This window comes from Theropithecus gelada, chromosome 3, assembly GCF_003255815.1.
Source record: "Theropithecus gelada isolate Dixy chromosome 3, Tgel_1.0, whole genome shotgun sequence".
Lineage (NCBI taxonomy): Eukaryota > Metazoa > Chordata > Mammalia > Primates > Cercopithecidae > Theropithecus > Theropithecus gelada.
In genome coordinates this window covers 62,447,967-62,460,615 of record NC_037670.1, presented here as the reverse complement: position 1 = coordinate 62,460,615, position 12,649 = coordinate 62,447,967, and the positions used below count along the sequence as shown (strand labels likewise).

Here is a 12,649-nt window from a genome sequence, read left to right as displayed (position 1 = left end):
TAAGAAGTTGTCCTGAGCTTGGAAAAGTCTAAGGTGCATTTAAAAATGAAGCCCAGGTTTACTCTGAGGACTCCCAGGGGCAGTGACAGGGGCAGAATCAGGGCTGGTGGTGGCAGGTTTTAAAGCTCACCTTTGAAGTTCCCTTGGTGGAGCAATAAAGGCCAGATCTCCGCAAACACACATACAGCTTTTTCCATGATTTCTTTCCCAGCTCTTTCACATGCAAAAACCCTTGAATTTCAGGACAGCTACTGGAGTTCAGAAAATTCTGTTGAAGAACAAATTTTAAAAATTACATAATGCTAATCTAAAATAATTAAAGCACACATGTTATTAGCATAACTGACATTTTCTGAATTATTCAAAGACTCCTTTTTTTAATCAAACTGAGAGTGTTCTCCTTTCTAAAGTCTTAAAATCCCATCTCAATTGGTGCTGCATAGAACATAATTCGTATTTAAACACATGCAAGCAAATGGACCTTTCTAACACTGGTGATAACACAAGTCACGAATTCCCCTGTAAGAGAGTGCACTGAAGGATCCAGTCTGATATCAGACTGAGGGCAAGAGCAAGTGCCACGACTGAGTGAGTGGGGCTGTGGGGACTGAGAGTGAGCATGCAGTGGCCACTTTTACCCAGGCACCCCTCCAGTCAAGGGTCACATAAAAGGTGTCATTTGTCTGCAAGTGATGAACCCAGGTGCAGGACATCCTGGTGATGTCCCCCTGTTCCACTTAACTTTTCCCACAGGCAGCCTTAAGAATAAAGCCTTTATCAAAACAAAACAAAACAAAACAAGAAACTATGCTTTTCATCAAAGGGAAGACAGGCCGAGGGCCAGGTCACGGAGTGAAGTTGGGGAGGTGATGTTGGCAGGTCCTGCTACTAGACTGGGAGGCGACAAAGCTCTTTTCCCCCAGGTGGGAAAGGCACATCGGACAGAGCCCTAGTGCACCTGGGTCAGTCCTTCCTGAGTCTCAAGAGACCACAGCATATCTTCACAAAGCACATGAGTCCTCCCAAAGTCAAGGCAAGTTAAAACAGAATGTGCCATTTCACTGTTCACGGTGGTACAGGTGGTACCTTAGCACTGACACCTCTCACCAGAACAACACATGCTATGGTCAGAAGGGCTTCTGAAGACACCACCGGAACAGAGCTCTGAAGCTCTTATCTTTTAGATGCTGAAACAAATTTGGTGATAACAACATAGCAAAAGAAGGGCTTATGAGCAGAATTCTGTAGGAACTATATTTTAGTAGTTTCTGTTACATGTAATATGTCACTTGGATATTGTTGGTGGCCTTAGGAAATGATTCATTCTTTCACTTTTGACATGTACACAGGCATATTTTTAGGGTGTAGCTGTAACATTCCCATTCCCCGCTCCCAGCTTCCCTGGAGGAGCGTGTGTGACAGCTGGGCACAGAGGCCCTGGTGGCTCCCTCCACTGGAAGAGGAGGTGGGGATAGACCAGATTTTCTCAGAACAGACTTTAAGACAATTAAAGCAGGTTTCTTTATTTGTAATGTATGGCAAGTTACTTGTAAAAGTCTGTTGTGGTAACCCGATCATCTTTTACTATAGACTCAGTGCTTCTGCAGAGATTTCCAAGCAGCTGGGCGGTGGCCTGACCTGGGACCCCTGCTCAGAAAGGAGCTGGGGAGCCCTGAAACTGGGGTTTCTCCATGCACCCCCCGGCCCACACTCAGCAGTGGCATCACTGGACTCTTCTAAGTCAGAGCAAGGGCATTCTGTGTGTAAGTGCCTGTTTGGCTTAGAAGGAATCCAGCTACACACAGATTTTCCAACTAAACTTTTTAATTTCTGGTTACTCTAAACCCCCTTAAGAGCCAAAGTTATAAATGATGAAAGATGCAATCTCTTCAGGTTTTTTACAATGTTGCCATTCAGTTCCAAGAGGATTTCTATTCAGAAAGTCTATTTCAGCAGAGGTCTATTTTGGCCCAGTACCTGCAAAAGCTGGCTTTGACTGCCATTTGACTGCTGGCACCAAGTAACCATCTGTTCTGGGAAGAAATTCTAAGAAACAAATACGTGAAAGGTTAGTTTCAAAGTGAGGGAAGGTATGTCATATAGATATGTCAATTTTAAAACTATTCCTACCAATATAATTATGTACACCTGTATTTAAAATGGCAGTCCTTTTTATTCTCCTATCACACAGAAGAAACAGCTCCTTCAAAAGGTTGTATTTCATTTCCTGAAATGTTGGGTACGAGTACGGAATACCACCTATGTTTACTAAGGGATGCATGTCTCACAGCATGCTCCATGGCAAAGAGCGAGATAAAGAATTCCTGAAACTAAAAGGTAAGCCCAGTCACGAGAAAAGCCTTTTCTGTTGCATTCCCCAAAAACAGTCTTCAAATTTCTCACTCTGGAATAAAAAAGCAGCTAAATTATCAGAGTCAGAAATGACCCTGGGTCTTCTCCCCAGCTGACACAGCTCTGCCCCATGACTCAGGACGACTGTAAGTACCCCAGGAGCTAGGAGGTGCCCTCCCTATCCCGGCCTCTCACAGGACAAGTGCCTTCTTTCCCAAAAAAAAGAAAAGGGAAGAGAGATCAAGGTGACCAGCTCAAGACACCACCAATCGCACTGATTTCTCTAGTCATTCTTCCACGTATGATCACAAAATGTGTTTGCTGTGTGCAGAGAATAATGAGTTTTTCTTCTGCTAAGTGTTTTATCAGTTTAACTGAGAACTTTCAAAATAACAGAAAATGCCCAGTTTCCCCCAGCTCCTGTCTTAGAGACTAACCCCCTTTACACTGTGTCTATTTGAAGAAGGAGACCTCTATCTTCAGCCAGTCCCAGGCACTTTTAGTGAAGCACGAGACTGGGTTTCAAGAAAGGATTGCTTCATTAAACTGCAACTCTGACTCTCAAACCCATATGCTACGTCGTGCCTCTCAGTCACTTTCTAATCTGATACTATGAAACCCAAGTATAAACTTCCAGATGTCAAGAGTCCCAAACCCCAAACCTGAAGACGTAAGACTCACCATGGGATTTTTAAAGAACTCGTATTTTGCATAATTCTTCCTGAATAGAAATTTACTCTCACTGGCCATGGTACTCTCCACTTGGACCACCAGCTCATGGTCTTCCAAGCACCTCTCTGCAGGGGCAAAGTATCACATGTGAGATGCAACAGGTGGGAAATTCATGGTAGCTTTACAACCAAATGCGAGATTTGTTCAACTTTCTATTCTTTAAACGTTATGAATAGAGACGAGGTCAGGAAGGAAACTAAATTTAAATCTCTCTTTTATGTACTACCAAATTCATAAGAGGTCTTAAGATACACAGCATGAGGAATTCAGGTCAATACTTATTTTTATATACTTCTTTTGAATTTGGCATCAACCAGATGTTAAGGAATGAGTCCATAATACTCTCAGCAAATGATTTTGCCCTTAAATTAATACATTTCAATTCTTGTAAATAAAAGACTATAACAAGAAACAAAGGAGAAAGAACTTGAAAGGGGAGGATGACCAAAGAGGGCCCAGAGATGGAAGCTTTTTTTTTTTTTGAGACAGAGTCTCGCTCTGTCGCCCAGGCTGGAGTGCAGTGGCGCGATCTCAGCTCACTGCGAACTCTGCCTCCCCGGGTTCACGCCGTTCTCCTGCCTCAGCCTCCTGAGTAGTTGGGACTACAGGCGCCTGCCACCACGCCTGGCCAATTTTTCTGTATTTTCAGTAGAGACGGGGTTTCACCATGCTAGCCACGACAGTCTCAATCTCCTGACCTCGTGATCTGCCCGCCTTGGCCTCCCAAAGTGCTGGGATTACAGGCATGAGCCACCGTGCCCGGCCGAGATGGAAGCTTTCTAATGACATCAAACTTGGTTGCCAGAAACGATGGTGCTGTGTACTGTGGGAGGGGCCATGATGCACGGCGAGACTGTACGTACATACTCATCTTTCACGCTGAAGCCTGCACGCACCACATCATGGAATAGTTCTTGTCAAATGAATTACATGTAAAGGCAGGGAAAAAAACACACTCCATCCTCCAGCACCCGCTGCAGACACGTACACACGCACGCATGCACATACGCACACGCCTCCTTCACAGCATCTTCCATAGCAGCACCGTCTCCCGGAAAGGGAAAAGTCGCTTCCCTCACTGTGTGAACACAGTGGTTCCAGGTGGAGCGGGAAGAACTCAGCATACCCTGGAACAGCGCGTGCCTGCAGAGGCCGCACTGCTCCCTTTCATGACAGCTACGTCCCTTCCCAGGCACCTCCTCAGAAACTGTCACAGGACGGTGGTGGCCACGGGAAACTAACCTTATTAAATCACGGAATAAACAAGAACAAATGTACAGCAGGGTCAAAGTGTGAACTGATGCCAAAACGGTAAAGATTAACATGCTATGGAATTGACACCAGGGCAGTTCTGTCGTCCTAAGACCCTTCCCTCCTCTCCTGCAGCCAGACTGGAATCTTGAGGAAAGTTTCATCTTGGAAGGAAGGAATGAAGTTAAAGGCAAAAGCATTTCTGAGTCAAAGTGATCTAAGAATGCAGAAAAGACTTTCCATCTACAAAGAACAACTGTCGCCATGGGCACGCATCTCAGATGGGCCCCGACTGGCATGCAGAAGCAAATTGTGGAGCTGATTCGTGCTCGGCCCTGGTTTTGACATTACAAGGAAAGGATTCCTTGGTAAAAACACATTTAAAGCCAGAGTTTGTGAAGGAAAGGAATTTTCTCCCCGTGGCTGCCAGAAAGCTCAGACTTGGCACCACCAGCAAGTGTGGAGCAGTTCCCATTTGTCCCTGTCTGGGAGGGAATGCTGCTAGCAACATGTGAACCAATACATGGCCCTCATGTCTCCCCATGATAGAAAAAGAGAGAAACCAAGAACATGCAACAAAAACTGTTAGGTTTGCTTTCCAAAAAGAGGTTCATTCATCGAAAATGGATTTTCCAGAAGGAAAACAAATCAGTGACTTCTGTTGAAATGTTTATTCAGAGAAAAATGTCGTTCTGTAGTTACAGGAAAAAACAAAAACAAAAATCCAAAACCAAAACCAACAATCTAATAAACTGTTGATGGTTGATTTACAGAACTAAAAATTTTTATCAGGCAAAATAAGGAGAAATAAAAATGGGAGGTGACAGCTACCTAAGTGAGGAGAATATGTCTGTTTCCAAAGCAAAGGGCATTTTGTCTCCAAAGAACCCTGAGGACAGCCAAAGAGGATGCTTGGGGGCAGCCACCAGGCCTAAAGGGGGTGGCCAAACGCATGCAGGCGCCCATCCTTGCGGACAATACTTCCCTGTCTCCCTGGGCTGCCCCTGGAAAGATCGTGGGAAAGTTGCACACGGCAGTGTAAACACACAGGGGGACGTGTCCCTGGCCGTCAGATCCAGGTGGACAGGTGAGGGCTTGGTGCCCTGGCAAAAGGGGGCCCAGGAACTCGGGATAACCGGTGGGCTGTGAAATCAACTGTATCCTGAAAGGAGTGTGCTTTGCTGACTTCAGAGGGCGCCTACCATCCCCAGAGGTGGGTCCCAAGACAAACAAAACATCAACTCCCTTTTCCTCATTCACAGCAGGTCAGCAAACACAATGTGGCAGGTGACCCCTTTCTCAGAGACGCAGAGCTGTGCAGCCTCCAGATGCAGCTGAGTGCCCCGGCACAAATGCTCCGGCACCAGTGTTCCAGTTGGCCGTTGACTGCGCAACATCTGTTCAAAGATCTTCCCTCCAGTTTTAATTTTCCCCGTGATTTAAAGACATGTATTTTCAAATGACCTTGCATGATTATAAACAATCACATCACTATCTATAAACTGCATATGATTACAATGGCCCTAAGTTAAATGGGAACACTACTTTTCGTGATAATATTCCAAAAGTAATTTCAAGAAATGGAAAAGGCAAAAATTCTTTGAAGTACATTTGTATTTTTCAAATTTCTGAAACTAAGGCTGGCATTACTCTACTCCCCAAGAAAGAATACTTAAATATCAAGACAACTCAAAGAAGAGAATCTTACTTCCTTGCCTTAACCCTTGCAGCTAAAGTGTGACTCCTTGGCAGAAACCTGTGCTGCCACTTGGCAGTGGGAGGGGCCATGGCAGAGCCGGTGCACAGAGGATGTGCACCCCACTGTCTTGGCCTCACACTGAGCTGTGGCACTTGAGCCACTCCCTGCCCATCATTCCTCAGCACAGCCCACCCAAGGGAAAGAAAAGAGCTGTCAGCAAGCTCAGGGCTTTCCCGGGCTAAGAAACCGTCAACAGTAATCAGTGAGATAGCCCTGACATGTGGATAAGGCTGTAAGTGGACTTCTATTTATAAATTTTAGTGGGGGAAAGGACATCTTTTGTTGCTTTTCACACGTAAAAGGGAGAGGGGGACATAAAACCAGCCTGCAAAAGGCCCCCTCTACTCAGCAAGGGTCAACGGGCGCCGGCTGCTTCTCCCTCCACACCTTTCTGCATGTCCAGCTGTCAGCATCCAAAAGTGTGGCAGCCACAGCACCTCCAGAGTTACTGCCACAGCATTTCTCATCTGACCAGGAACAAGCACAAAGCTGTAAACAGCCCGAAAAGGACTTGTTGCTCTTCCTGTCTCAACCTAATTCTCAGGACAACAGAATTCCTCAAATCCTTGAAATTTGTAGGATCTGGCGGAAACCCTCTTCTCTTTACTGTGTTCTCTGTGTAAGTTCCAGCCTCTCCCAGATTATCTGACCTTAGTATGCCTGATGTCTACAGTTACTCGGGGCCTGAGTGCAAGAGCCCCAGGCACGGGGTGCCCCCCACATTCCCAGGGATGGGTTTATCTGCAATCCCATTTTCAAGTTCAGGGGGCATCAAGATACTAGTTTTGTATGTTTAAATTTGTATTTTTCAACATTCCTTTTATCTTTTATTTTTGAGGCAGGGTCTTGTTCTGTCAACCAGCTGGAATGCAGTGATGCAAACACAGCTCTCTGCAGCCTCAACTTCCTGGGCTCAAGTGATCCTCCTACCTTGGCCTTCCAAAGTGCTGGGACTACAGGCATAAGCCACAGCGCCTGGCCAAAAATACCTTTTAAAATATAATTTGTTTACTTGATATGTCTGCAGGCTGACTGTTTAATATCACTGCATCCTCCATGTGTGAAGCTGCCCTGGCTAAAGTGAACCTTCCAGAGACTTGCAGCTCACATGCTCAGGGCAGAAGGGATGGGGACACCTTCCAAAAGACCTGTCCCATTCTGGCAGCCCCAGCTGGACTTACTGTCAGCTCTTGAGTGGCTTGGGTCAGGGACAGTGTTTTCAAGGCTAAGAACTCCACTCCAGACACTGAGACTCAGAAACATCCCCAACAGGTAGAACCTGGGGGCAGTGCTAACATAGGAAGGGACCATTTAAAGAGACAATTGAACTGGGAATCATAAAATACACCATCAGTCACTAAGGCTTTGCCTACCAGGGCAAGGGGCTTCACAACAACTTTTCCAAGTGCGTCCAGTAGTGAATGTTCCCAGGAGCTCACACTGGGAAGGGCCACCTGACCTTGCTCTGCTCATAGGAGTCCTTCTCTGCTTACCCACAAGCACAGTGCAGAGCAGGCAGGACAAACCACCCTCAGCCAGAGGGGCTACTCTACCGAGTGACAGCAGGGATGCCACTGTTGCTGCCAATGGAGGGTGACCAGCATCTCAGAGCAGTGACGCCCTGCAGGCTGCAGACACCCACGCATGGTGCTTTTCTCCCAAAGAAAGGGAACCACGTGCTGCAGGCTATCTCGGGAACTGCCCTCACTTTTTCTAAAGCCATCACTTCCTTCTGGGTGTAGAAAAGGTTTAATATTATTAAGGGACTGATATTTTAGCTGTTAAGATCCTTATACAGGTTGAATATCCCTTATCCTAAATGCCTGAGACCAGAAGCTTTCGTTTTTGGATTTTTAAATTTTGGAACATTTGCATTATATTTACCAGTTGAACAATCCAAAATCAAAAAATCAGAAATGCTTCAGTGAGCATTTCCGTTGAGCATCAAATCAGTACTCAAAATGTTTCAGATTTTAGAGCACTTCAGATTTCAGATTTTTGGATTAGGGATATTCAATCAATAATAATGTACTTTGTACTTTGAAATCCTCAATTCTGGAGGCTATACATAGGCTTCAAATACTGTCCAAATTGGGTGCCCTATACCTTCAATTATGGGGGGTTTGGGTTACAATCTGCCTTAGTATCTGCCCTATAGACTTGCAAGTACTACCTGCCTTTTGCCCCAGCCACCAGCCTGGTGTATGTCCACATTTCTGTGAGAGTACCTGACATATAATTACCTAGGAAAGTGCTCTCTACAAGCAGATAGCAATGTCTGGGGATGTGCCCTAAGAGTTGGAGGGCCAGAAGGGCCCAGGAATACCATCCATGACAAACAAGAACCCCCTATTGGCCTTGTGGCCCTAGCGTCCCTTTCCAAGGGGGATAAAGCTGAGATACCCAACAGACTCTCCGAGAGGCACCCCACAGCCCTGCATTTTCTCACTAATGAGCTTCTGATCGTTGAATGCTGCTAAATCATGGCAGAAATAAGATGTTTAGTTAAACAGCAACTTAATGTTTTAAAAAACATTAAGTGACAAGGTTGGGTCACAAAACAGTATTCAGAGAAGTTATAGGGATGGGGGGACGCAGAAGCTCTGTGCCAACGGGAATGAGTCCTGGGGGTGCTGATCTTACAGGCTGGGGAAACTGGTTACTCTAAAAACTTGCAAAGTCCTCTGCAAACCCAGCCGATAGAAAAATGTGTTTCCTAGTAACTAGTAAGAATGGAACTGGTGGTGAGAAAGAAAACTGAGGAAGGAGAGGAAGGATATTCTAAGGAATTTCATGTATCTGCAAATCCTGGCTGTGTGAGGTTCATTAATTTTTTTTTTCATTTTTTACTTTTTTTTGTGAAACAGGACCCAAAATGTGACACGAATGTTCCTCTTTTTTTTTTTTTTTTTTGATAATTTCACTTGTTTCTCTTTCTCGTTTTTTCCTTTTATACTTAATTTTAAAATAAAGTGTCATCCCCCACGAGAGTATATTAAGTCCATCTAAAAAGAAGAGAAAGAAATAAGGTGTATAAATATCACATCCCTACAAATCCTGTGTGCTTAGAGACATTTGTTTTTCTATTCTCTCAGAGTAAATGGTTCTTCATTTGGTGAAAGTTTTAATGTATCATTTATTTATCTACCACATGATAGTCTAGAAATCAAAGGGTATCACATGAAATAGATAATTCAAAATTTCTGAACCATTCCTTATATGTTAAATTTTATGTATGTATATCTGTACAAAATTTCTATGTGTCCTGAGTGTGTCCAATTATATTCAAGTACTAAATATCTGCAGAAGTCCCTTCCATAGTTCTTTCAAATGAAAAGAATATTCAGACTTTTGAATGGGCTTCCAACAATAATCATTGTATTTGGGTCAAACTATACAGACTTGTTTTTAAAGTTGTATATATATGTGTTTTTTTCCCACATATACATACACACATGTAGAGACACATGCTGAAGGTTTCCCACTACTATTTAATTTCCAAGGTACTTGTGTGTCAACAGGTGCTTTTGACAGCCTTATCAGACCACTGTAGGATCCACTCATGCACGTCCTAAGCTGGAGTCTGATGGGACAGCCAGTCTCCGTGGGAACAACTGTGACACCATCGTCACTAACTGTGGACCTAGTAAGTGATCCTGGCAGGAGAAAGCTGTTAGTGACAATGAAGGAGAAGGCTTCTGTCATCACACAAATGCGTTTGGCAATTGGTAGAGATGGGAAAGAAACCAGCAAGTGTTCTATTCAATTCCTTCAAAAAGCATACCGTCTGCCCAAAGTACAGGGCGCATTAGAAAACAGAGACTTAAGGTGGTATCAGCTCAAATTTACACTGCATTATTTAGGCTTAAATTGTATAATATTACCTGGAAGGATGCTACTCCAGACCTAGAGGTTTAAACTCAATACTCCAGACCTAGAGGTTTAAATTCAATTTATTAATCTTTCAAAAAAGGTTCATAAGAAAAATCAGAACTATGGGACGTTTCCAATCTGTGTTGTTTTTATCTCCTTCGAGACATGGAACAAATATAGCTGTTGATTTAGATAAAATTTTGGTTTTAAATATTTTACTATGATTTGTAAGAACTATATTTTATCAGATAAGAATTTAAGCAAAAGTCTGAAAAGCTTTTTTACCTAAAATAAGCTACCTGAACAAAATACCTCAATAAGTTCTGTTAAAGAGTCAATATCTTCAAATATTCTGTGATACAAAATATTCTCTTGCTTTTTAGGCACGACATGCGCACACACATACACCGTGCACGTACACCATTCACAGCCTTGTTAACCAGCATGCAGAGATGCCATGTAAGACTCAACTGGAACTTACAACAAAGTGCTTCATAATTTGCTCCAATACCCAGCAGACCTCTCTGCACTTTGCTGCCTATAACCATGGCTCCCTTCTTCCCATGAGCTGAAGAGCTGATCTCAGAGGGGCAGCTGCAATCCTGTGCACCGCCGGCTCTCTCCAGATCACCTCAAGGGCACCTCCCTCCTGTCCCCTGCCCACAGGTGTGCAACAAGCTTCACGTGGCTCTGACAGCTGGGGAGGCCGGACAAGCCACAGGGAACTTCTCCATGTCTGAGCCCTTGGGCAAGTTATTACCTCAACCATCCAAGGCAAGATTCCCAAAGCACTAGGGGAAGGGGGCTGGAGGGCGGAGAGTGAAGTTTTAGGAGAAACAGAAGAGGCAGGGGAGTCGAGGGGAACCCAGAGACTGCCTGCTAATTTGGCAAAGGACACTGTGTTCACACATTTGGCATTTGGCAGCAGCGGTCTTCACTGAATTGCACGTTGAGTATCCCCAGGCGCCATTCCTGTTCCGATGGTTCCCTACCTAATCCTAGGTGCGGGTGGTGCTCCACTAGTGTCCAGCTGTTGTCATCCACACAGTGACTTTTGTAAACCAGCAATTGGCACAGGTCCCTGGCTGTCATGTCTGCTAGAATCTCCACCACTTTGCTCGTCCCATCTTCACTAAAGACTTTAACATCCTGCAACACACAAAGGGGATACTTAGAGATAACAACTTCAGGTTTTCAAGAAATAAAAACTGAAACAAAAGAAAACAGGTAAAGTAAAAACGGTAGCACTCCAACACATGGGCAACTGTTTTTCCAAGCAGCCAACAGGTCCCCATCGGCTGCAGGGATGTGACTCTCCCTCCTCGCCTCCCCTTTCCCACCTCCTGGGGGCAGAGCAGGTAGGATTACAACATGATACTCTTAAAATGCCCAGGACAACTCACGGGAACATACAGCACATGGCTAAACCACCAAACCTGTCTTAAGAAGTGACAGGATTCACAGGATTCATTTAAAATACTGCTGGTGGTCTCGGGGTTGGACATTTTACAGTTGAACCAATTGAAAAAACAAGCAAAGCAACAAATCCTGTAAACCTCCCTCTTCCCATCATAACTTTTGACGAGTCCACATGCTCTCCCAGGGCACAGGGTCCAGCAACGGCACTGACAGCCTTTCCCGCAGCACCTCACCCCTCACACACACAGAGGCTCAGGCTGGAGTGGTGATGAATTAATACAAAAGAAGAGCATAATAAAAACATAGTTACAAGATTCTTTAGCCCCTAACCCTACAAAGTTACAAGCAAGCTTCATTTGCTCATTGAAATCCATGAACACTGAGCAGCTCCAGGCCAAGGGATGGAGAAGTAGAGTTCAGAGGATGGGAGTCTATCCCTCCCAGGCAAGACCCCGCAGGAATGCACCCTTCCCAGAACACCAGGTGTGTTTAACAAATTCTTACCGTCTGGAAAAAGCAGTCAGAAGAGCAAGACGGCATTTTAAATCGCGACTGCCTCTTGCAAGGGAGCGTGTTTCCGTCTCTCCCCCACAGTCCCAGGCTGGCTGTGTGGAGCCTGCATGTGCCCTGGTGGGCAGGTTGTCTCCGGGCAGCAGGGAGGCCACCCGCCCACCCGCTGGGCTCCCAGGTTGCCTTGCACCGGCTCCCTTACGGAGTGAATCCAGCCACGGTGATGCAGTCACCCCACAGACTTGCTCTCCCACTCCCACACGACAAGACCTGGGCTTGGGGGTGAGGATGAGGTGAGGATGACAACCCCAACCACACAACTCTCACACCAACTGGTCAGAAAAAGCCCCGCTCAATGCTCTCCCATGGCAGTGAAATCACACACAGGCAGCTGAGAGGCTGAAGCACGTGCGTTCTCTGAATCCAGCCCCATCTGCCAACCTCCAAATAATCTTTGTCCTGCAACTGACGTGTCAGTGGCACCTTTGGAGCTGGATCTGCAGGGTGGGTGAGAACATCAGTTTGTCCTGACCAACTCCCTCCGAGGCTCCCCGCTCTGAACTTTGATTTCTGTGGCCGGCGCAGAGTCTGACAGCAGAGGGAAGGGCTGGGAGGCCCCCGCCTTAATCAGGAACTGGGACCACACCATCCTACAGGGACCCTCTTGACCCTCCTACAGCTAGCTACCCTCAGCTGTCACCAGGTGGGCAGGAAGGAGTCAATGTCACTCAAGCTTGAGTGCCCAGGTTGGGG

General features: G+C 45.5%; 1 protein-coding gene across 6 annotated transcripts in view; it reads right to left on the bottom strand.

Annotated features, from left to right (window-relative positions):
* Window positions 1-12,649, bottom strand: part of GRB10 (growth factor receptor bound protein 10) — a 203,648-nt gene that overhangs the window by 26,116 nt on the left and 164,883 nt on the right. For all 6 annotated transcript variants that reach the window (XM_025379745.1, XM_025379747.1, XM_025379742.1 and 3 more), the window contains 4 exons: window positions 10,960-11,116; window positions 3,034-3,149; window positions 1,978-2,046; window positions 131-268 (listed from right to left, as the gene is read on the bottom strand). In XM_025379745.1, the coding sequence (XP_025235530.1) occupies window positions 131-268; window positions 1,978-2,046; window positions 3,034-3,149; window positions 10,960-11,116 (480 nt within the window). The remainder of the gene's footprint in view (window positions 1-130; window positions 269-1,977; window positions 2,047-3,033; window positions 3,150-10,959; window positions 11,117-12,649) is intronic.